The following is a 25,260-nucleotide window of genomic DNA, read 5'->3' as shown; positions in this document are numbered from 1 at the left end:
TCATGCCGTCTACACACTAAAGCACAAAATAAAGGAAAATAAGAGTCTTGCCAGATTAATGATGTTGGGAAGTCAAAAGAAGAGGGTACAGCATGCAGGGACATGCATCTGTGTGTAAAAAGAAAATACTGAGCTGAAAAAAGACAATGCATGCATGAACACAAAAATGCAACACACCAAAAAAAGTTAACCGTCACATTAGAATAGATGGGATAATTCAAAAGTAGAAGCGACAAAGAGATCTGCAAAATGAGTATACTGGCCTGCTTCAGACATCTTTCCAGAGGTAAGATCAACTGCCCCATCTATGGCACTGTTGTAGTCAAAGCTGTGTTTGCTCTTGTAAGCAAAAAGTCCAGCATCAGCTAAATTTGTCTCGGACATGGAAGGCTTCATGCCAACAAAAGCTTTCATTCCGTATGGAGAGCGATCATATTGGTAATGGTCATCTCGATAGCCAAAGCGGTCTTCTGGCAGCGGGGATGGCTGCTGAGAGGTACTACAGCTTCCTCCAAATGGCAACTTGTAAACAACGTCACAGCACACAGCTCTTCTGCTGGCTGTCAGATCCACAGGTTTTCCATCCTCCTCGCTGACCACAGATGTCATGACCTCTGCTGTGGATTTGACAACAGACACCATGGTCTGAGCAGGCTTTGCTGTACTGAGATCCACTGCTCCAGATACACACATCTCTAACCGAGGGGGCACGCTTGCACCAAAACTGGATGGTGCCGTGGTCCCAGTTGGGGTTTGGGCTTTCCCTACAGTGGTAGAGAGATTAATGGGTTTCTCTGGCTGAGCATCAACTGGGCGATAGACTATCTGAGAAACGGGTTCAAATGATTTTGCTGTTGTGAGCTGAAGTGGCAATGAGGTGGCCGATGCATCGCTGGCATATGAAACAGTGGATGCGCATGTGACAATAACAGGCATGGGGGCAGGCATGGGGGCAGGCGATTCTGTGCTAAGATTTACAACAGATGGCTGAACAGCACTTGTCTGCCTTGGGGAGCAGTCGGTAGCTACAGACTGTCGTCGTAAATCAGCTGACGATAGGTCGACACCTTTCAGGGGGATTTCCGCATCCGTTTTTGGTGTGCGAAGATCAACCACCTCACCAGCATGATAAATGTGGCTATTCTGAGGTTGGGTCTTTAAGTTCTCTGGAGTGGATGATACTCCAGATGATCTCGGCATAGCCATGCCCGGTGCCCTTTCATGCACCACTGACACGGTTGTCCTTTGAAGTTCTGTTGTTACAACTTGTGTGACTCCATTGGCCAGCGGGGGCTGAGCGGATGCAGAGATGGCCTCGTACACGTGACTCATGCTTGAAACCACCTTTTCCGGCCCACATATCTCTTGACTTTCTATTGATTCGGTGATGCGTGTAAATGCAAGTGGCACTTTTGTTGTGTTGTATTGGGGTTGCGGTTGCGGTTGTGGTGGTGGTTCTTGTTGAGCATGAGCACGGCTCTGCTGCTGCTCTGTTGGGGGAAAAGATGGCTGTGGCTGGGCCGTTGGAGATGCAAAGCCAGAGCCCATTGGGGCTTGAGATTGGATGCCCTCCACTGGTGAGCTTGGTTGCGATGGCAGTGTTATAACTACGTAGGTTTCATGCACCGTTTTCGTGTGTCTGGGGGATGAGGGGGATTTGGGTGAGGTGGTCCCAGGTCTACTGTCTACAGACGGGCTCAAATTCAGAGCAATGCCTACAGGCTCAGTGATCAGGACTGTTGGTCTAGCTTGTGAGTGAATTGGTGAGGGTGGCTGAATATGAGGCTTTGGAGCTAATGGAGGCTTGACACTTTCTCCGGATCTGTTACAGAAAGTAAAACCAGCAGGTAGGGTGGATGGTTTTGGTGGAACGGGTGGTGGCATATGTGGTTTATGTGCTGGACTTCCAGGCATTGTCTGCCTGTCAAGAGGAATGGGGCCACTGGATGTACACGAGAGGACCTGAGGCGGTATGTTTCTGGGATGTACAATCGGTTTCGGTAGTACTGGAGGGGGAAAGGAAGGAGGGGTATGAATGTCTGATTTGTCCTGAGACAAACCCCTGCGTAATGCTGTTGGTTTTGGAGGGACAGGGGGTGCTGTGGATACCACGCTAGGTGCAGCAGGAATGTATTGAGGCACAGTGGGTAAAGGTGATACACTTACTACAACAGGATGTGCATGTTTTGTGCCTACACTGGGTAGAGAGGGGGAGGACGAGTTTGTTTGACTAGACAAAGACGATTTTGATAAGTCGACCACATCAACCTGGTCTGTCTTGCTGGTATGGGAATCTACGTACAAGGAGGGGGTGTCAGAATTTTCAGAAGATATTGCATTATCATTAGATGATACTTTTTCAGACAATGGGACTGAATTCATATCAATTTCTGCAACTGATACAACTGGGGCAGTTTGTTTATCTGTTGAGATAACTGGGCTTTCTTCACTTTGTGACTCAGTATTTGACTTGATTTCTGTACTGCTCTCCTCATCAGGTTCTTCCTCTCCTGAGGAGCACTGAATCACCCTGAGGTCTGGTATGGGATAAAGACGTTTAAGTGAACCTGTGTCCTGTGCACTTATGTTGTCCTGTGTTGTAAAATTTAACGCTGATGTCTCCGCTTCAGAGCATGCCTTTGTTGGACTGGTTCCTGGTGTCAATACAGCTGTCTGATGGTCAGTTTCAGCATTCAGAAGTGGCTTCCCATCATTTGAATTTATATCAGAATTGGATTCGGGTAATATAATGTCTGGTTGTTTTATGTCCTTTGGTGGCTCTGACTGTTCTTTCAGCAGCAACATCTTTTTCTGCATCATGTCTTCATAGACTTCATCAGGGGATCGCAATTGTTTTTGTATTGCTGTAACTGGCTTTTCATCTCTGTCTTGTTTTTCACATTTATCCTCAATGACAGATTCATCAGCATACGCTTCAATCAACATACTGCCATGAACAAGTTCTTTACAAGGTTGTAACTCTACTTTATCCGTCGTAGGTGATTTAGCTCTTAACATGATTTCTTCATAAGCCTCATCTGCACTTTTCAAGATTTTTCCCTCCTTAAGACCGTCAGTAATATTTTCATCTGTAGGAGAGTATAGGGATACCGATGTTGGCAGTTGATAGACCTTCTGTACTTCAACAATCTTCTCTGGGCTGACAACAAATCCTTCAGGTTCAGATTCAATACTAGGTGAGAAATCTGAACATGATGATCTTCGTATCTCCTCCATCTCTGCTTCTTGACGCAACTCTTCAGTAGGAGAGGCGTCTTCAATTGGAGAGAGATTGCTTGGCGGCGTTTTTGGATGGTCTCTTCTCCTTTGTCCTCGCATGTCTTCTTTATCTTTCCTCGACTTCTTCCCAGAACTCTTTTGCTTTTCTTGTTCTCTGAGCAGTTCTTCTTCCTCGCGAAGTTCCTCTTCCTCAGAGGAGTCCTCGATAGTTGGCAACATCTGGCCAGGCTGCCTGTGCTTTGCCTTTCTGTGCTGTTTTCCCTCCCCACTTGATCTTGTATGACTTGGACTGCTGCTATCACTGTCCTCATCTAGGGATGACAGAGACGTCGGTGAAGTCCCAGGAGTAAAGCTAGATGCGTGTAGACTAGAGGAGCCCTCACCTCTCGAGCGGTCTTCTGGAGAGTCAGTGAGACTTTCAGGCTCTCCATCGTCAGACGGTTGCCGAATAGGAGTGGTGCTGTTCAGCTCAATTGTTTTAAAGTCACGAGGAACTGTTGCAGAATTCTCAGAAGGCTGTTCCCTTAACCCTGCTACTTCCTTAACAGAGTCAAGTGGTTTAGCTGGGGAGCTGAGGTTGCTTAAATCACTATCATCCTCTGGAGTAATGCTGCTTCTCTTGAGGAGACGCCTTCCTCTACCAGACTCGCTTTTCTCCATACCCTCTTGCTCTGTTTTCTCTTCCTGATCTTTAATCTCAGTAATAGCCACTGCATCTTCATTGGCACTCATCTTAGCATTTTTGTCTTGAATCAGCTGCTCATCTGCAGCTATGAAACTGTCAGTAGCCTTTTTTTCTCCACCATCCTCAGAATTGTTCTGATTTGCATTGGAACCAACCGTCACAGTGCTAGGGACCTTCTCTTGCTTTCCTCCTTCGCCATGTTCCTCTGAGCTTGATTTTGGTAATGTTGGTGATGCTTGTAGGCAACTCCTGTTTTCTGCCAAATCATTTCCTACTGATGTATTTGTCTGGGACTCAAGAATAGGTAGAACTGTGCTTTCCAATGTAGTTATTTCTGATGGAGTTGCTTGGCTGCTGTCTGGTTTTGCCACAGGTTCAATTCCACATGTGTGTTTGTTTTCCTGCAAAAAGGTCAATAGAATTTTTACATTAGTGTTTCAGAAAACTTAGAGGTCTAATACTTTAAATACAATTTTTTGAAAAATATCAGACATTATTATTATAAATATCACACATTAACTGTTGCAACTGATTCTACAGTGTTGTAACTATAAACGACTACCAATGTAACTAGCTACTTTCTCACTTACAGTGATGGCGCCTGACATTGCCATGGACTTATTTGATTCAGGGATCACATTTTCTTCTGGTAAGTCTTTGTCCCTGATCTGAGAAGTGATTACAGGAGCAAAGGAGTCTACCTCTACATTGGGGTCATTGGGTGGAGAGACTGTACTACTTTCGGTACCAGCATTTATGACAACACGTTCTTTGTCAACATTTGATGATTGGCTAATGTCTTTTGTACTGTCAACACATGTAGAAAAATCTGAGGACTCAATCTGATGGGCATCCACAACAATTTCAGATTCTTTAGAACATGCACTGTCATCTGACAATTTAACATCCTTGTTAGTTTCATTTAAGTTTATTACATTTGCTTCCTGCTTCATAGCTGTTGGAGTTGGGCATTCCTGTTCTAAATTTTCCTGTGGCTGTTTATCTATTTTGATTTCATACAGTGCATTCTTATCTTGGGACATCTCACAGTTCTCTTGCTCTGGTTGCTTCTCTTCCTGAACTATACATTTTTCAGGTTTTTCGCTGTTCTCTGTGTCATTCCTTTCATTTTCTGCAATCTTCCTTATCTCTTCCCTAGTAATCAATGGGGATGTGTCCTCCAACACTGCTTGAGGAAGAGGGGGTGGCTCCACTGTGTCGTTTTCTGCTAAACCAGAGGATCCTGTTATATTCTCTGTGTTTTTAGTACCAACAGCTTCTGCCAACTGAGACGTGGATGAATTCGTCATTTCATCTACGGTTAACCTGATTTCATCTGAAGCACTGGCTTCAGGAGACAATTTAGCTGCTTCCTTAGTTGGATCTACACATGTTTTTTCAGCTTCTGCTTTGGTATGCTCATTTTCTATCGAGGAAATGTTAGAATTAGCCACTTCCTGTTGAGAACTACTGTCATTAGATTCTTTTGATGTTGTTTTTCCACCCTCTGGTATTGTTACTGGATTTTCTTCATTGAGACTTTCTATGTTTTGTTGAGAGTTTTTGTGAAGCGACTCAGATTGTGATTCCTGAACGTCTGTAGATGGTTTATTAGCATGCTTGTCAATTTCATCTGGAGTCTGGAGATGTACAGTTAATGTTGTGTCTGCCTCTGTTTCTGTTTCATTTTCCCTAACGATCTCCAGCTCAACAACAGGTTTTTGGTTTAACACTTCTGTTTTGGAGGCAGCACCTTGATCCTCAGCACAAGGCAGAGTGTTGGGCACTGTCCCTGTCCCAATATCTGATGTACTCTCAGGAGTGGTACAGTCTTTGTCTACAAATGCAGGCACAACAGCATCAGCATCTTCCACTTGTCTTTTATGATCAGCTGTATCGATATTGATTTCATGAGGTATAACAGCTTCAGTCAGAGTATGCTCCTGTTGAGGTCTTGCTGAGTTTAACTCGTCAACTGCAGTTTGGGCTGTACAATTTAGATCAGCAGTATCATCAGTGGTCTTTGCCAAAACTGAATTTTCAGACTGTGCCATTGATCTATCCTGTTGGATGTCATTGGTAACTGTTGAGTCTGTTTCATTAACTGGAAGGGTTGATGCTTCCTCATTGGTTGGCAAGTCTGAAATGTTTTCACTGACATTTCCAACCTGTTCATCTGTAATGGGAGTTTCAACATGTCTGTCTTGCCCACTCTCCGATACTAACTGCTCTGCACTAGGTTTGGATTCTGCTTCTGTTGCAAAACTACCACTGCCACCGGTGTCAGACACCTGCTCTGATCCAGATGCTAAGCCAACGGGTTCTAAATTCAAATCTTTTTCGTCAACAGACGTATGTTCGTTACAAGATGGACCAGAATTATTCTCATTTTTTTCTAAAAGCGTTTCAGTTTCAAGAGCTGCCCCCTGTTCCCTGCCATCACTGGTATTTTCGGGCTTATGTTCAGGAGTAGAGTTATCAACGTCTAAATTTACCTTGGTGTTTACTTGTGGCTGTGTGGATTCTTTGCTCTGTTTCACCAGTGATTCACTCTCCTCCGCTGCTCTCTGTTTTTCATCTATTTTTGTTACTTCAGGAATATGTTCATCAGAATGAGATGACTCTTCCTTTATGGTTTCTGGTTGTAAGGCTGTGCTCTCCTCCACCGGAAGTGGTGAAGCACTCTCTACAGCTGCTGTTGTTTCATTCTCACCAGAGCTTATTAAGTTTGGCTTCTGTTCAGCAGGAGGATTATCGTCTACATTTTTCTCATTTTTTGCTCCAACAGTCTCAGCCTCAGTTACACTCTCAGTAGAGCAGGCTGGTGTATCTGCTGTGTCAGAGTGTGGTGTTTGTGTAACTGCAGCGGAAGCCATCTCTGGAGTGGTGTCTGGTGCCTTATTTAGGTCAGGCTCTTCTGTTTTAACATCTGACATGGGCTCGTCTGTCACGACTGCTTCTGCCAGTGCAGATGTATTATCATCCACCGGTTTATCTGAGTTTAACTGAAGTTCTTCAGCCTGATTTTGGGAAATGCTGGGATCGTTTTCAGAGGACACTTTGGATGTAGGATCAGTGGGGGCACTGGCTACAGGGGAAGTAGGGGAAGAGAGTGGGCTAGGCGGGGGAGATGTTTCTTTAGGGGAGTGCTTCATTGGTTGCTTGTCTGGAGAGGGTTTGGGCGAGGATGGAATATCACTGAGTTGTCCTGAAAGGGCTCTTTGAGTCTGGCAATTCAAACAGACCCATTCCGTCTGCAGAGAAAGGGGCAAAGAATGAGGTGATAATGGGGCAAATAATAATGAAAATAGAACAGTGTAAATATGGACATTAGGCCCTTGATACGCTTGCTGCAGGATACACGTTGCTGTGTGTATATCATGTCAATTTTGCTCGCTTTAGATACTTCACGTAGACGTGCGCGTTCAGTGCAATCACATCAAAATTGCTGGGGGCAATCATAAGAAAAACTTAGTTCCATGTGAGTGCTTCCAGTAAAAACGGCGATGGCGGCAACTTTTCAAGAGCGTCTCATTGAGCTTGTCCAAAATTACAAACATTTGTGCGATCATACTTCCACGTTGCACTTTCATAAAGGAGCGTGCAAATGTAGGAGCAGTAACAATATCGTCTGGTTGGTCTACTGCTTCTAAAGAAAGTACATGTATGTGCAGTTGGTGTCGCGCGGTGGCGTGCATAATTTAAGGCTCACGGCAAGCGTATCAAGGGCCTAAGACAAAATATAACATGGCAAAAACAATATTTAAAAAAGTATGGTAGGCCTATTCAAACTTTTTAAAGTTTTCAAAGTGTCAAAGAACAAAAACAAATGCAAATGAAATAACAGTAATAGTAATGACAAATATTTAAATAAATGAATAAATGAATAATAGTAATAGAGTGAATTAGTGGAAGGCATCAAAAAAAGTTTGGTTTTAAAGGTGCACTGTGTAGGATTGTGGCCAGAGTAGGTATTGTAACTATGCTGCTCATTTAAACTGTGCTACCCAATTGCCAAGATATTTTCATGAAGATTTACTGATTAATAAACTAATATTTACTAGTGTGACCAAAGTACAGTTAGTTTTGCAACTAAAAATGTCTATTTCTAGAAATCCAAAATGGCAGACATGGAGAAGAGCCACCTTTTCGTGTATGAAAAATGCACTTTTTTTCCAGTCATAGACAAATTGACAGTGGTGGTCAGTATTTGTGAAAAATGTAACATTTGTGAATGAGCAGCATGAATTCTGGAAAACACTACTAAAAATATTACACAATGCAACTTGCATTTAAAAATGGATGAAGTGGGTGCAGTGGGTTTTATGTGTATGGGAAGGAGGTCCCCAAGGCTGACAGCATAACACCTAAATACTGCCTCTCCTCTTAAGTTTTAACAGTAGGTTGAACCAGTTTATATAATTCTTCAGCTCTACGGGATCTGGTTGGAAAGTAATTTTGGAGCATGTCTGTGAGGTAGGTGGGTAATTGGCCATTAAGTGTTTTAAAGACAAGCAATAAGGCTTTAAAATCAAGTCTGTGACACGCTGGTAGTGTAGGAACTGGTGCAATGTGATCTATTTTCTTTCTGCATTTTGAATCATTTGGAGAGATGTAGCCCCTTAATGTGCGTCCTACCTCCAGTGGCACGCTGTAATAGTTATTGAAAAGTTAACTACCATAGTGCTACAATACTATGACATAACACAAGGCCTTTAGCAATGCACTACGACTTGGTCATTGCCGTTCTGGTAACAGTACATTTATAACGCTGTGTCTTAATGGGTTAATTGTTTTTTGGTTAGGCGTAGGCCAGTAAAGAGGCCATTACAGTAACCCACACTACTGGTGATGGAAGCATGATTCAGGTTTTCTATATCTCCAGGTTTTTTTAAATCTAGCAATACTTTTGAGATGGTAGAATGCAGATTTTGTGAAAGATATTATATGACAGTTAACCCCTTAATGGCACGCTGTAATAGTCATTGAAATGTAACTACCATAGCACTATAATACTATGACACAACACAGGCCCTTTAGTAATGCACCACGACTTGGTCATTACCATACTGGTAACAACAAATGTATAAAGCCGCATCTTAAGGGGTTAAAGCTTAAGTCACTATTAAGGATGACTCCTACTTCCTTAAATCCATTTGTGTCAATGGAAGCAAATAGGCAAGTTTGGAATTATGGAAGCCTCTAAACAAAGTAATTTGTATGTCGGAGGAGGTCAGTAAAAGAAAATGGGACTGTGATAGACCAAAAATGTCGAGCTGGAGTAAATATTCGATTAGCAGGCTATATGATCCGAACATTGGCAACTACCGAAGTTGCTAACAGGCTAAAACCTTCTCTTTTGAGAAATACACCCCAGCTTTGCCCACTAATTCCAGTGATAATAATGTTGAAATTCAGTCACAAAGCACTGTCACCTCTCATGCAATTTTATCTGAAATCTGGATGTAAACCTACCAAAATGCCAGTCCAAATGGGTGTGTAGGTTCCCAAATAATTATCCACAGCAGCAAGGAGTGGAACTCGAACACCGATAGCCAATGCAATCATAACATATTACTGTATACAAGTGCTAAAAGTGGACCGAAAAAGTTTTGCACTTGTGGGTATTACTTTTAGCACTTGTATCACAGTATAGAAGAATACAATAAACACTGATCTAAGATCTGAGTTGACATCCCTGACCTCGAAGATTGTTTCAAAGCATAACAGCACAGAAGGCAAGACTGCTTCACCAAAGGTAAGGCCTCAATGTTACTAATATTTCTCCTGTGATCTTAGAGACCTTATTGATACATACTGTTGTTGGGTATTCCATTTCATTTCCTGAGGTCATCACCTACAACATCCCACCAGAACATCCACCTCTGACTACAGCAGGAGGCACTGTGCTGAAAGAAGTCAACGACTTCAAACACTTGGGCTCATGGGTCAACTCAACTGAGCAAGCTCTAAAAGTGAGGAAGGCACTTGCATGAGAGGCCCTGAATGGTATGAAACTCTGTAGCGAAGGGGAGTAGACTTGCCCAGCTGGGACTTGAACCCAGATCTTCTGGGGTAGTAAACTGGGGCTCTGACCGTGACACCAAAGAGCCAGGCTCGTTGGCGTGACAGTCAGAATACACCCACAACCCTAGTGATGGTCACTCCATCACAAACTCCAATCTCCCCTGTCAAATCAAACTCAGCTTCTTCTACGCGACAGTAGAGTCCGTTCTCCTCTACGGCAGTGAATGCTGGGCCCTGAGACTAACCCTAGAGAAGTCCCTTGATGGGTGCAGTTCTTAACATCAGTAAGAGTGCACATGTAACCCAACAAAATCCTATATGAGGGAATACCAAGGGTGAGTGAGAAAATTGCTGTAAGGAGAATGAGACTTGCAGGACATTGCCAAAGACACCCAGAACTGCCAGCCAGCAAACTGGTGCAATGGAAACCATCACGAGGGAGCCGGTTAAGAGGACGTCCCACACTAACATATGTGGACATACTCAAGAAGGACGCAGGAGCCCAGAGTACCAGCGAACTGAAAAGACATATGGAGAATCGGTATGACTGAAAGGAACGATGGAAGGCTCGTCTGAGGACGACCTAGAGATTTCCCATCCCATTCCTTAAACAAAGCCATTATTTGATTAATGTTTAACTCAGTGGCAGTCTGGGAGATCCCTTTGCTGACCTCCTTTCATTCTCCCCCTCAACCTGTTTTGTGTGCTTGGGTTTCCTCTCTTTAGCCTCCCTCAGTACAGCCTAAAAGGTAACTTTACACTGAGTAGCTGAGTTTAAACGTGTGTCACCCGTGCCAGAGCCAGAGGAAGTAGGTCTACAAGCTGTACAAAGACAAAGTGGCTGTCCAGGCCAGGGCCTCGCTGACAAGACCACAAAGGCAAACTGCAGTAACTACGCCAATATTGAAACTAAGAAATAAGCCTTCAAAGCCTTGGTATAATTCGATATTGTAGCTACCACAAGTTTGACATAACAATAGCTCTAAAACGGGACACATTTGGAGCATGAGGCTTTGTAACAAGATAGAGGTATAATGAAGACCACTTTCAGTGCAAACTCAATTCTTTCAGTGAGCAGTAGTTACAGCACTTTGCCTTTGTAGGGCATTACAGACAGTAATAACTTTAAAATTCAGCAATCAGTAACTAAAGGAATTGCCCGGATTGCACTAAATAGTCATTTAAAATTTGCCAAGAAAGTTAACACTTTAGGTCAAGAATACAGCAATTTGATCAAATCTCATTCCCACATATGCATTACACAATAAGCATTTCGTGGCATGCAGTAACGTCCGTTTTGCAGTGTCTACAAATAAATCCCTTCATATGCATTGCTTTTAAATTCAAATGTATTGTGTTAGCTGCTTAAATTTGGGAATTCATAACTGTTTCCCCCCCAAAAAAATATGTCACTGTCACAAGTGATCCTTCTTCCAATATCCCACACAACATAACACTTTTGCTACTTTTTCACAGTCACAGTCATACACTTGCACTTGTTCGCAGCCATACACTCACACTCCTACTGTAGTGCCATCCTGGCTATTAGTGTGTACAGGAATTATAAATATGCATATATAAACATTTTGAAAAAGAATATAGAGTTTTTTCCTAATTACACCAACCCAAAGGCTATATTTCCTGCGGACTCTAAAGAAGGCCCAGCTACTACAAGATCTGCTCACTAACTTCTACAGGTGTACAATTGAATCAGTGATTACATACAGCATTACATCTTGGTACACCAGCTGCACACACGACAACAAGAAGATGTTACAGCGCATTATTAAAAAGCAGAGAGAATCATTGGTTGCCAACTACCCACACTTGAGGAGATCCACCATACACGCTGCACCAACAGAGCATTAAACATCCTTAAAGACCACACACATCCTGGTCACAGGCTCTTCACCATGCTACCATCTGGCAGGCGCTTTAGGACTCTGCGTGCCCGCACTACAAGAATGAAGGACAGTTTCTATCCTACTGCCATTAGACTTCTGAACTCAATACGCCACCTGCCCCCCCTCAATACTTCAGGGCTCTCTATACTGAGATGCATATGGACTTTTATATTTTATTTTATTTATTATACTATTAATATATCTTTTTATTTTGTGGGCACTTGTGGGTTGCTTCCAAACAGAATCTCACTGTATTTATATAGTGACAATAAAAGCACTCTACTCTACTCTGACAACCTTTACATGTAGGATCAGCACACACAATACAGTTTCATGAACAATATATGCCAAATGAGCACGCTGTAATTTTTGAATCCTTGGATTTGCTACAATACCAAAGACTACAGATGACTGACTACAGCGACTGATGTTTGAAAAGTAGATTGTAGACATATGTGTTTAATCCCAACAAGGCATGCTACATATCCACTCTTGTCAGCCATAATCTGAAAATAAGGCAGATAACCAAATGGAATCCCCTTAAAGGATAATCCTTTAATCTTCAGAACTATGGAAATAAAAGGCATTAAAAAGGGGGCACTTCCCTGTGTTATACTCCATGTTTATTGCCTCTATGGCCAGTACCTCTCCACTGGTGTGAAGGTATGCTACGTAAGGCTTTGCCGGACGTGATCTGTGTAATCCCTTCATTTAACCCAAAATAGACCTCAGGGATTAGGCTGCTTGTGCTTAAGCGTAAAGGTGGCCCCAGATGAGTTAGCCTGCTCTGTTACTTAAGAAAACCTGCTCGAATTGGAAAAAAACGGGGCAGCCATGGCCTAACAGTTAAGGAGAAGGGCTTTAGATCAGAGGGTTGCATGTTCAAATTCCATCATTCCACTCCCTACAGCGCTCCATGGCTGGGGTGTCCTTAGGCAAGGCACCTAACCACATACTGCTTCAGGGACTGTAACCGATATCCTGTAAGTAACTGCTAATCGCTTCAGATTAAAGTGTCAAATAAGTGTAACGTAATGTAAAAAAACCCCACTCCACTCCAAAAGTCCTCGCATGCAATAATGATTAGATCTTTATGCCACATTAAGAACTAGTTGGCAAAAAAATATTGAATGCAAGAAGAAATTCTGCATTGTGTGTGGTGTGAGCAATTTCAGCATTTAAAAATATGTACTATCATTTTAAAAAGTGTAAACAATCACCAAGTTGCAGTGTGATTCCATTGCTAAAAAATCATCGGTAACACTTTATAATAATGTTCCTTAGTAAAGACTCAGTAAATAATGAACTAATGATGAATAAAACATTAACTAATGTTTTTATTATTAACTAAGCTTTATTAATGCTTTATAAAATATCTACAAATGATATATTCAAGATTTTACACACCTTATAACAGATTATTTTATTCATTTACAAGCAACTTGTAAATGTTTGATAAATATGAAATATTAACATAACATTTCCTAGTCATTTACAAGCATTTGTTTACATTTCCTAATCATTTACAAACGTTTGTTAATGTTTTGTTCATCAATAGTTAATTATTTATTAAGTCTTTATAATGCTTTTTTGCATCCATTATTCTAAAGTGTTACCAAATCATCTGCTCAGGACATCTACTAAAATGAATTGCAATGGTTGGCTGGACAGTTTATAGACACACGTGTAAACCGAGATGTGCTTTTGCAACGAACTGTAGTTGAGTGGGAAAAACCGAATGTAAAAAAGGGTTTTAAGATTTTATGCTTACAGTAGTTTGCCGATGCAAGAGTGTATTGTTTGAAGTGTAAAAGGAAAACAACTCACCTCTCCCAGATGGGGTGCTGGGTTGAAACCACATGCACTGCAGACAGTCTTCTGGCATTCAGTACACGTGCTGTAATTGGGTGTATTCATATTCAACTCTGTTTTGCATAGAGGGCAGCTGGACGGTGCCTCTGGTGTAGGAGTGGATGACACTGATGGAGCGTCCTTCACTGTCGGAGTCCCACCACCAGGTGATTCAGGGATCTTTTCACTCAAATCTGCTCCCTTGGATGTTGCAGGTGGGGTGTCAGGGGGTGACTCCGAACCCGGGGAGTCCGGGGGAGACCCGGGCGGAGAATCTGCTCCGGAGTCTGGAGGAGACCCAGGTGGAGACTCTGCACCCGAGTCTATGGGGGAATCTGGCGGCGAACCTGGTGGCGAGTCTGCATCTTCGCTCTCTTGGTTGGAGGAAATCAGATTGGTGGCTGAGCTCAAGAAGGAAGAGCCAAAGCCAAACATTTTACCGGACACAGCTTCGGCTGCAGCTGCTGGGGGCTTGTTTCCCTCTCCTCCTGCAAGGCCGCCTAAACCACCAAAGAATTTCCCTGTTACTGACTCGGTGGCCTGAGAGGGAGAGGCCGGGGTCTTGGTGGTGGTGGTGGTGCCACCCCCAAAGCCACTGAACAGCTTTCCTGTGACCGATTCTGCAGCCTGGCTGGTTGCAGCAGGGGGCTTTGCCATATCAGTTAACCCTCCGAATCCAAAACCTCCAAAAAAGCCTGTGTCTTGTTTAGGTTGGGAAGCGGCCGATTTGCCAGGAGACCCTGGTGGCGGTAGGGGGCGGCCAGTTTTTGGGTCTATGTTTGGTGATCCGGCTTTAGGCCCTGGGGATCCTGGCTGGGAGCCCGGCTGTGATCCTGGCCCTAATGAACCTTTAGGGCTAAGGGGAACGTTTGGACTAAGTGGACCGGGAGATTTTAGATTGGGCGTAATCGGTGGCGTTCCCATTTTCCCTGAATCGATTATGCTCTTCTGTTTTTGCAGCATTGGAGGTCTTTTGGAGTCACCCTTAGTCATAGGTGGTCCCCCTCGCTGTGGAGAGGGTGGAGCAGAGCCCTGGGGTGTCCTCATGGGGGGGCCAGGGGGCTCGGCACCCCCAAGGGCTCGCTGCATCTGACAGTTGAGACAGAGCCACTCCTTACCCTGAAAACACAAGACCAAAAACACACACATTTCATTTTTAACACAATACAAACTTAATATAGAGTACAGCCCCTTTTATACATTTGCATACAGTAGTAAGCATACAAAGCTAGGAAAGGGAACCAAAAGGGACATTTTTTAGATAAATGTACTGTATGTAGGCTATGTAACATGTTTTATTTCGTTTCTCATCACTTTCTAGCCATTCACAGAATATGTATTTGGCATCATCACAAACTCAACAAATCTACACAAGCACACGCAAAAACATACAAAAGTAAACCGCCATGGAAAGCACTAAGCCACATCTACTGTGTGTGCTGTCATCGCATCCACGTCGCCATGGTAACACCCCAGACCACAAACTGAACTGTTTGATCTGTTGCTATCCAGTATACAGATACACATAAACCAGGACAACCAGACTATAAAGTGTTACTTTTTACCCAACAGCTTCATGAAATTATGTTCCTAAATTAGAGTTTCACACCTATGAATGTGTGCAGTTGGAGTCTGGGCCACTGACTGGGCCCGGAACAAAATAATCTGAGAGACCCTTTAAAAGGGTTAACTTCATGTCTTTCATTGCAAGAGAAACTTTCAGAGCTGATTTCTCTGTTTTCGTGAACACATTCAAAAGGGCATACATTCATCAGCTATTACCAGACTTACTTGAATCACGTTGTCTTGTGCCTAGTCACATTTTTAACTTGAAAGACGACAGACTGCGTGTGTGTGCGTGTGTGTGTGTGTGTGTGTGTGGGGGGAGGGGGGTATGCCATAATGTATTAGCCTACGTGCTCAGTGTACATTTGTGGCAGCAAACTCTTCCTTACCTCAGAATCTGGGGGGCTAAAACCACACAAACTGCACACCTGCTGTTTGCATTGTGTGCAGGTGTTGTAGTTGGGAGGCTGGTCTTTGGCCTGGACATTTAGCTCCGTTGCCTTGCAGAGAGGACACATGGGACTGGCAGCCTTCTGTTGTTGGGGCCCGGGCCCAGGGGCTTGCTTCGCAGGTCCAGGGCCAGTGGGTTGGCCAGGGCCCTGTGGCTGGTTTCCCTGTCGTGGCTGAGGGGCTCCCTGGCCTTTGGGTGGCCCCTGTGGAGGACCCCCCTGGCCTTTGGATGGTCCCTGTGGAGGACCCCCCTGGCCTTTGGGTGGTCCTTGCTGAGGAGGGGCCCCCTGGCCTTTGGGTGGTCCTTGCTGAGGAGGGCCCTGGCCTTTGGGTGGGCCCTGTGGAGGCCCCCCCTGGCCTTTAGGTGGTCCTTGCTGAGGAGGGCCCTGGCCTTTGGGTGGGCCCCCCTGTGGAGGCCCCCCCTGGCCTTTAGGTGGTCCTTGCTGAGGTGGTCCCTGGCCTTTGGGTGGGCCCTGTGGAGGGGCTCCCTGACTTTTAGGAGGCCCTTGTCCTTGAGGTTGCTGTGGGCCTTTTCTTTGTCCAGCAGGGCCTGCTGGACCTTTACCCTGTGGTTTGGCATCTTGCTCCTTTTCATCGTCTCCAAACAGATTAAAATTTGAGATGTTAGTAGCTGATGAGGACACTGCTGACGACACAGCACTTAAAGGGTTGGCTCCGCTGAGAAAACCAGAGCCGAACATGCTGGACTTGGGCTCCAACGATGGGGCTTTTCCCTCCTGCCTGCTGAATCGGGACTCAAAGAGACTGAGAGATGACGGACTGCGTCCAGGTTTTGGCTTTAAAGGTGGGCCTTCAGAGAAAGCATCAATTGTACGGCTCTTGCTGAGACCAGTGGGGGCTTTACCAGTCCCAGCAACTGCAGAGGCCCTGCAAAAAAGCATAAAAACACACAACTTTAGGGACAAAATTGAGAAAAAAAATCCCCAAGTGACAAACAGGGCTACAAGTGTAACTGAGGTGTTCCTGCACAGTCCGCCACTCGGGCCTTGAACCCGCCAGCTCCTAGTCAACACACCAGTTCGGGCATGGAAGACCAGTTCGAACCCCCCCTCCCATCCCCCACCCCTACTCGGATCTCCCAACTACGTTGCATACCCACTGTGACTGGAAGGCCATTTCATCCCCCTCACTAAACTAAGCCTTTGAAATAAAATAGTAAAGGTTTGCCTGTTGAAGTAAGGAAATTAAAAATGGTTGTTGCTGTTGTCAGCCTTGAAACCAATGAATAAAATATGTCTAAATTCAAACATGTGAAGTGTGCTCGTGTATTTGGGGGACATTGGAGTAGGGAGCCAAATGAAGTCCACTTTCGGGGGAAAAAGATCCCCCCCTACCACAATGCTGGCTACGGGCCTGGAGACACAGCTAGTTCGCTTTCCTTACACAAGCATAGGTGTAATTTTAGGTGTGGATGGTGGGAACATACCACTTTTGAGATTAACCTAGCTTGTCCCCACCACTTTTTCACAAATACAATACATGTTGAACCGGATCCCACCGCACTCTTGATTAAAAGGTGCCAAACATAAACAAAAACTGTGTAAAATTGAAAGAAAAATGTCTGCACACTTAAATCCCCTTTGAAGTTTGTTTGTATGTTCCATTTGTAACTGAGCCCTGAGGAAGGTCAGTAGACCAAAAGCTTGGCCTATCATTAAAAAGAACACAAAGGGGATTTAAGTGTGCAGACATTTTTCTTTCAATTTTTCACAAATAACTAACCCAGACAATTTGCCATTGTAATGTCGCTACCACTTTCCAAGCCAAACCTAGACCTTTGGATACAATAAACATTGCTATGAATATGGCCTGGTTAAATTGGGATATCTGTTTAATTGACTGAGAAAATGTAGTTGTGTATGTAGACAATGTAGACAAATGTAGACAACCATGTCTTGTAATGAATTCACGAATTGAACACTGGATTAAGTTCAATCCCCAGTAGAAGTAGAAGGCTACAGATTACAGCACTAGTAGTATGAAGTTACATAGTTGACAGCATATAATATCATACCACTTGTGTCGTGATTAGCCTTCATTTGTAATAGTTCTTCCACTTCTACTTTATACAAGTCTGGTAATAACTGTAGGTTATCTATCGTATGACCAGCTGGAATACGGTTCAGCAGTAAACCTACATCAAAACAGAGTGTCATTAGCATACGGAGAAAGTATACACAGATGTGAAGCCTTTAGTATATTGAGAACATCTTTTGACATTAATCCGTGAACCTCCGGACTTAATTTCACAAGACGCAGAGGCTTCATCGTGTTCAGCACCTTGGACAGCGACTGAAACTAAACGCTTCATACAGTGCCAAGATAGCCACTTTAGCAACGAAAAAAAACTGTCCGTTAGCAGCAACAATCATAACCACATCACCAGCTCCTATAAATAGTCATCATGAAATGTCTCTCCCCCCACCCCTCCCCCTGTGCTTGTTGTGACTACATAAGAGTCGTGATACAGGCGAGACACGGTCTACTTAGACTATCAATTATATCCAAAATTGGGGGGCGATGTAAGAAATCAAGATAAGGTAGGCTACCTTGAAAGCCTCCAGTGCAAACGACTTCCTGGGCTAGGCTACTCGTAATTCCAAAACACACTCCCCAGGAAAAATGGCGATGAGAAAAGCCCGAAGAGGGAATCTTGCTTCTTGAGCCATCGACATTCTATTATCATCATTATCTGGCCATATTATTATTAGCATGCTTTATTGTGGTAAGATAGGACAGCGGGAAAAATATTCGTAGGCCCATTAGTAGGGAAATGAGTGTGTAGTATGTCTATACTTGTGTCTAATAGGCTACATCGGTTGCTCCATTTTCAACATAACGCTACTTCTGACAGCCTTATGTTATAGGCCTATGACTGGCAATATGATATAGCCTATAGGCTAACCTACTGTAAACAATAAAAACCTAACACTTTGTCAATGGAATTCTTCGTTTTAAATGACATTTGTCCACCTGGTAGCCCTGGACTTATTCTATGATTGAACGGTGGGCGATGTTGTGAAAATTACGCAGTCTATAATCGTGTTACATTATCACTTAATGAATCAGTAACAATAAACTTCATAACCTACAACAGTAGGCCTACTGATATAAAGATATAGGCCTATATTTTAAACATGGCATGTTCTGCTTTTTGCGTTTTCCTATGCGCAGCATAGCCCACTGCACACACACACACACACACTATAAAATAACATCAACAGATCCCTTCCCCTCCAGTGCACGCAAGTGAGCATTATAACGCAGCGAAAGCGCCTGCCTGAGAGTCGCAGCATCCCTTGAAGATCCAGGCGGAATGCCTGTTCCTTTTGACACAGATGCCGTGAGTTTAATCCTCTCTTCTTCGCTGAGATGTGACAGGTCCACTTTCTCCCCGGTGGATATTTGGACGAAGCCTCCTTTCCCGTCAGATGACAGGCCCTCCGCTAATTCCGAGAGCGACCCTTCACCACCCTCAAGGCTCGCCTCGTTCCCCATGATGGAATTACTCCTCACCAGCAGAAAAACACTAGCCTATAATGCCTGTTTAATGTCCAGAAAACGTGGAAAGACTTTGGTCGTTGTATATCGCATATTACACGCCCAAATTTCACATGTTTGTTTTCGTTTAGTTTCAGTGTTGATGAGCCAGATCTCAGTGGTCGCATTTCGCCATGTCTTTTCCTCGTTCACTCCCTCTACCCTGCTGCTTCGAGTGCGCATGTCCTTTTTCTGACAGGTATCACACGATATCAGTGGTTGAAAAACCGAAGATAGAGGGAACTTATTTATGGTTTTAATTGTGGACTCTTATCTTCTGCATTTTTTTTTCTATCAACATTGCCTGGTAAATTGGAAAATGTAGCCTAATCGCCTACTCTTTGAGCTTTCTCCAAGTTATGTGGCATTATCCTAGTCATAGGTAGCCTATTCCCAAATGTAGGTTTCTTTTCTTTTTTATGTCAATGTGTCTTTATTGAATTCTCTAACTGCACCCAAAGTAATCAACATCAAGGACCACATAAAAAAACAATCAAGGAAAAATAAAAGAAAAGCCCAAAAGAGTAGCCACCCGCATGTAGCTTAAAAGCAAGTGCATCAGGATAGAGCTGGGGTGTCAAACTCAAATTGACCAAAGGCCAAACTCAAAATACGGAATATATGTAGGGGCCAAACTCAATATAAAAAAACAGACTAAAAGTGTGCATAAACACACTTAATACTTAACAAACAGATTCCCATCTGTAACTGAAGTGTTTCTGCACAGTTCGTCACTTGGGGCACAAACCCGCCACCTCTTAGTCAACGCCCCAGTTCGGTTATGGGTGGCACAGCACGATACCGCTGAGCCAAAGGACCAGTCCGATAGTTCAGTGCTACCGATAATGTATGAGGCTTCGGGATGGAGGTTTACTAAGGTTCCACGCCACACTCTGCTAGTTGGCCTCCCATCCGGGTCACGGCACCAGTGTAACTGAGGTGTTCCTGCACAGCCTGTCACTCAGGACTCGAACCCGCCACCTCCTAGTCAGTTTGGGTATGGGAGGCACAGCAAGATAATGCTGAGCTAATGGGCCTGAGTTTGACATCCGTGGTATAAAGCTAGTGCATTATCAAAAAGTAACACTTGTCCTTTGATCAATTCAATGTATATCTAACCTTTTCTACCTTGAGGGAAAAAAACATCACAGATTCATCAACCAAGGAGTCAGTGAGATTTGTAGTCTCCAATTCAAAAGAATGAGTCGACGAGCTAAAAGTGAAGAGTAAGCAATGCAACTTAACTGGGGCATTTGTAGGGGAATATTTTGTGAGGGTACACGAAAAAGTCTATAAATCACCTGCATAGTCACCTGCAATTGCTGAATATGCTTCAAATATACCTATTGAGGCCCAGAATGATGTGAGACTGGAGCAGGCAGGGAAGCCGGGAAGGCGGGGGGGATCAGAGGGGTCAGCTGTATGGGGCTCAGGTGGAGGAGAGGCCCAAATTGGCTGTTAGCGGCCCTGAGAGCAGGACCTAAATGTATGGAGAAGAGAAGCTGGGGCTTGCTTACATCTCTCACATGGACAGTCATGGGTAAGCAGTTAGGGCGTCAGACTTGTAGCCCAAAGGTTGACAGTGGGTGGGGGGAGTAATCAACCAGTGCTCTCCCTCATCCTCTTCCATGACTGACGTATGCTGAGCATGGTATCGTCCCGCCACACTGCTCCATAGGGGCGTCATTGAGGGCTGCACCCTTGCACAGGTGAGGCATAAATGCAATTTCGTTGTGTGCAGTGTTCACTGGAGTGCCACAAGTGTCACAATGACAATGGGAGTTGGAGTTTCCCAATGGGCTTTCACACTTCACAAATAAGGTTTACCTCTCAAAAGAAGTTGGACAACTTAGCTTTCATTGCGCTACATTTAGTGCAACTGAGGTGTTCCTGCGCAGTCCGCCACTCAGGGCTCGAACTCGCCTTCTTCCAGTCAACACTGTAGTTTGTGCATGGGAGGCACAGCACAATACCGCTGAGCTAATGGCCCAGTCCGATTTCTCAGCATTATTGATACTGTATGAGTCTTCAGGAGGGAGGTTTACTAACATTCCAAAACACACTCTGCTAGTGGCCGTTACAGTAGCAAAAATACAAGTGGAGTGGATTCTGTAAAGTATATTAGCCCATTGCTCATCTGTAATGTGCACAGGCATATCCTTCTCCCAGTATATTTTGCATATCACCTAGACATTCCCTCTTTCTATCCCTCTTCTCAAGTACTGCTCAGCTGGATAGCTCAACTTTTGACCTCCTTTGTCTTCGTTATGTCTTCTATCTCAATTTAGCTTGCTCAGGTACCTTTAGGGGAAGTAATTAAGAAACAATTGATCACAGAACAGTATGAATACGAGAAGCTCAGAGACCAGATTGAACGAAGAATGAAGCAGAACTGGGTTCTGACATGTCTGGGGCATTATAGCTAAATAAAAAAGTAAAAAATTGCAACCTTGAGTGCCTCAGCATTTGTCTACCTGGACCAAGTTTGAGAGCCCCTACACTGATGAGCACCAAGGGAAAAAGGTGAAGACCCAGAAGCACTCAAAATACCAACTTGTGTCTGAGAGAGAGTTGTAAAAAGTAGAAGTAGCCTACTCTTATAGATATAATTATAGCACTCGTATTATGACGTTACAAAGTTGAAACCATGTTATATCATACCACTAGTGTCGTAATTACATTTATAAGAGTAGGCCATACTTCTTCTACACTATACAACTCTGGTCTTATCTGAAGGACAAACTAAGGCCTTCTGTTTCTGGAAGAGAAATACGATCCTCCAATACAAATATACTGTTCTGTGTCATTTTTCCTCAGCGGTGAAATAATCTCCCAGAGGCAGCGAGACAAGACCTTCAAGAGGCAAGTAAAGACCCTTCTCTTTCGGCATTATCCACTACTCTAATGCTTGAGCTGCCACAGTCCCAGGCCAGACTCTATGGCATGATGTGTATGCGTGTGTGTACTCTACTTAACTCTGCACAAATGTAAAATGTAATGTAATGTAAAAATGTTTTTTTTTTAAAAACTAATCCTACTTAGCATCTGCTCTTGTTCTGTATATTTCTGTATAGTGCATCTTGTATCTGCTAGTGATGTTGGCTATGATTACGTCCTCAATTGTAAGTGGCTTTTGTTAAAAAGCAACTGCCAAATGCAATCAATATGAAGGAATTGATGAGCATAAAAGAGCTGAGAGTGGGACCAGGCTGCAAGAGCTAGATTCAATGTATATCCAGTCTGGACCATCAATATGGGAGGAGTCCCATGACCAATACAAAAGACCTGCTAGAGAGAGAGAGAGAGAGAGAGAGAGAGAGAGAGAGAGAGAGAGAGAGAGAGAGAGAGAGAGTGCACACAGTTGCAAGTCTTCTTTTCACTAGATGTTGGCAGGGTAACAGCGGTAAACGATAAATAGAATGTCTTTTGTCTTAAACTGGTCTCTAGGGCCTACAGTACAACCTGTTTTGGTACTACATCCTTGACTCAGTCTACTGTAGTAGAGTATGTTGAGGACCAATGGGCCACTGCCTCGAAACCGTGGGTCAGTCCCAAACATACCTGTCAACCATCCCTAACGTTCCTAATTTCGACTCATTTCCCGATTTCTTCCCGATTTGAAAATGTTCCCGGATTTTTCACATTATCAAAAAACACTGACGGTCCAGTAGGCTAATTATACCCACGGCGCTGTCCGATGAGCCACACCCCCTCTTGAAGAGAGATACAGAGGGTCTTGCTTATCAAGCTACCTGCCAGAAGATTGTATGCCAGATATGACACCAAGAATTGAAGTTCCTTGAAAATACGAGCTGGCGCCCTTGAGCTCCGTAGCGCTTGTGCGCCCACTCTTTTCCTCAGAAACCGTCAGTTCATGCAACGCATAGGCCTATAACAGCCTCGGAACAGCGAATCATGCGATTAACCTAATCACAACCTGTACCAGCACAAAGTTTTGCACGAACAGACAACTTGTGCGACAGAACAAGCTGTAAAAATTGTGTAAAACGTGTGCTGAGGGATTTTAGACAGTCTTTGCACGCACGCTGTTGTGAAAAGCAGAGTAGAACGCACCGTCCGATCTGTCTCTGTCATCCCGTTCACTGTCAGAATTTGGCCTTTAGAACATTTCCCGGATTTTGGCTTAAAATATGGGAATTTTCCCGGATTTTGGGAGCTCAAAGTTGACAGCTGTGGTCCCTAAGAAGAAAACAACAGCATTGGTCCCTGGGGTCTCTAGCCCCACCGGGAAGATGCCCTGTATGTCAGATTACCAGTCCAGCCCTGCTGTCAAAAGCAATTGACAGTACTGGGAAAGCTTTTCATCTTTTGCTGTTTGGTTTTTAAGAATATGCTTTTAGGTCAAGTGACTTGCAAGGCAAAAAAAAAGTGTTAGAGTAAATGTTATGTGTTTTTCGTATCCAGTATCGTGCATGGTAGCCTCGTAGCTGCCCTAAAATGACTTGTACCATGCGAGTGGTATAAGTACAGTATCTGTCACCGTATATGTGCATCGGAATTTGACCTGTGCCCCTCCTCCTTGTTGTTACAGTAAGGACACTTTTGAGAACTGATGATGGTAGCCCATAATGTATGTGTACTGTGTACAGTTCCACAAGTACAACACTGTAATATTCACTGAAAAAACACTAATCATTTTACCACATGATTGTATAGTTCAACAAAGACACTTTTGCACACCTCTGTAGTCTATAGTCTTTACCTGAAGAAGGTTGGATGACCGAAACGTTGTATTAAAGTTTGTTGGTGGAATGAACAGTGTGCGGGATTTCTTTGCACTTGACCACACGATTTTATGCCATTCTGGTAATAGCAGATGTACTGTATAATAGGGGCTAGGTCTTAACACATTAAAGACAAAGAAAAAATAGACTAGAGATAATTAAAGGCACAGAGTATGGCGGTAAAACAATTGTTTCTAAAATTCAACATATATCCTGATGAAAAAGGACAGTCCTGTACCCTACTTGAGGTTATCTGTGCATGCAGGTAACATGTGATGTCACTAACTGGCTTATCTACCCAAGGGCTGAAGATGAGCTGGTTTACATTCTAAACAAAAAATGTGGGGTTGGTCTTTGAGAACTTTGCTCTCAAGGTGCATGAATATTTGAACGTTTACAGAACTCATAGCTTGAGCCAATTCCTGTATGAGGATTGATCAGTGAATCATTTTGCAATGGGGAGTGGCATTCCAAGACGGAAGTATACATTCTAGCTGGAACATTCTTATAGCTATTAAAACCCTGTGGAAGTATTAAAAAAAATGTTTGCTTGCACATGTCCTTAATTTTAGTACCACTGTCAAATTGCACTAATATCAATACTCTTTGTTTAGTGGAACAGTTGCGTGTTCCCAACAAACAATTGCATTGAGCTTGCATGTACTTTGTGTTGTTTTTGCTTCCAATCTGTCTGCTGCATGTGTGTGTGTGTGTGTGTGTGTGTGTGTGTGTGTGTGTGTGTGTGTGTGTGTGTGTGTGTGTGTGTGTGTGTGTGTGTGTGTGTGTGTGTGTGTGTGTGTGTGTGTGTGTGTGTGTGTGTGTGTGTGTGTGTGTGTGTGTGTGTGTGTGTGTGTGTAGCTGCTGAACATGACCTGCGTGTAACTGAGCCGTGTAACCTGATGACACAAACCAAGCAGCTTTCATTAAAATTAAATATGCAGCTGAATGAGGCAAGGCACAATAAAATGGTGAATGGGGAAAATGGTATACTATAAGGAAGCTTCAACAAGACAGAATGAAAATGAAATGAGCATTTAAAAAAACTTCATCTTTAACCAATACTTTATAAATAAAGTATATATATATTTTTTATATATTCCCCAAAGTTCTTGTAAGAAAGGGCAGGAACACTCAAGAATGAAATAAGTTATAATGTACCCAGCACACGCTCACTGCATGAAAAGCTTAGAAAGGTCCCCCCAGCACATTAACAAAGCCATGACTTACCATC

At 43.6% G+C, this 25,260-nt stretch overlaps 1 protein-coding gene across 1 annotated transcript in view; it reads right to left on the bottom strand.

Moving 5' to 3' along the window:
• pcloa (piccolo presynaptic cytomatrix protein a) overlaps positions 1 to 19,307 on the bottom strand; it is a 48,820-nt gene extending 29,513 nt beyond the window's left edge. Inside the window, 6 exon segments of the mRNA XM_063218129.1 lie at positions 235 to 4,326; positions 4,516 to 7,179; positions 13,684 to 14,563; positions 14,612 to 14,826; positions 15,663 to 16,611; positions 19,058 to 19,307. Of these exon segments, the coding sequence (XP_063074199.1) occupies positions 235 to 4,326; positions 4,516 to 7,179; positions 13,684 to 14,563; positions 14,612 to 14,826; positions 15,663 to 16,611; positions 19,058 to 19,242 (8,985 nt within the window). The 5' untranslated portion in view covers positions 19,243 to 19,307.
• Positions 19,308 to 25,260: the final 5,953 nt, after the last annotated feature.

The sequence above is a fragment of the Engraulis encrasicolus genome, chromosome 15 (genome assembly GCF_034702125.1).
Source record: "Engraulis encrasicolus isolate BLACKSEA-1 chromosome 15, IST_EnEncr_1.0, whole genome shotgun sequence".
NCBI lineage: Eukaryota > Metazoa > Chordata > Actinopteri > Clupeiformes > Engraulidae > Engraulis > Engraulis encrasicolus.
This window is presented reverse-complemented; position numbering and strand designations above follow the sequence as displayed.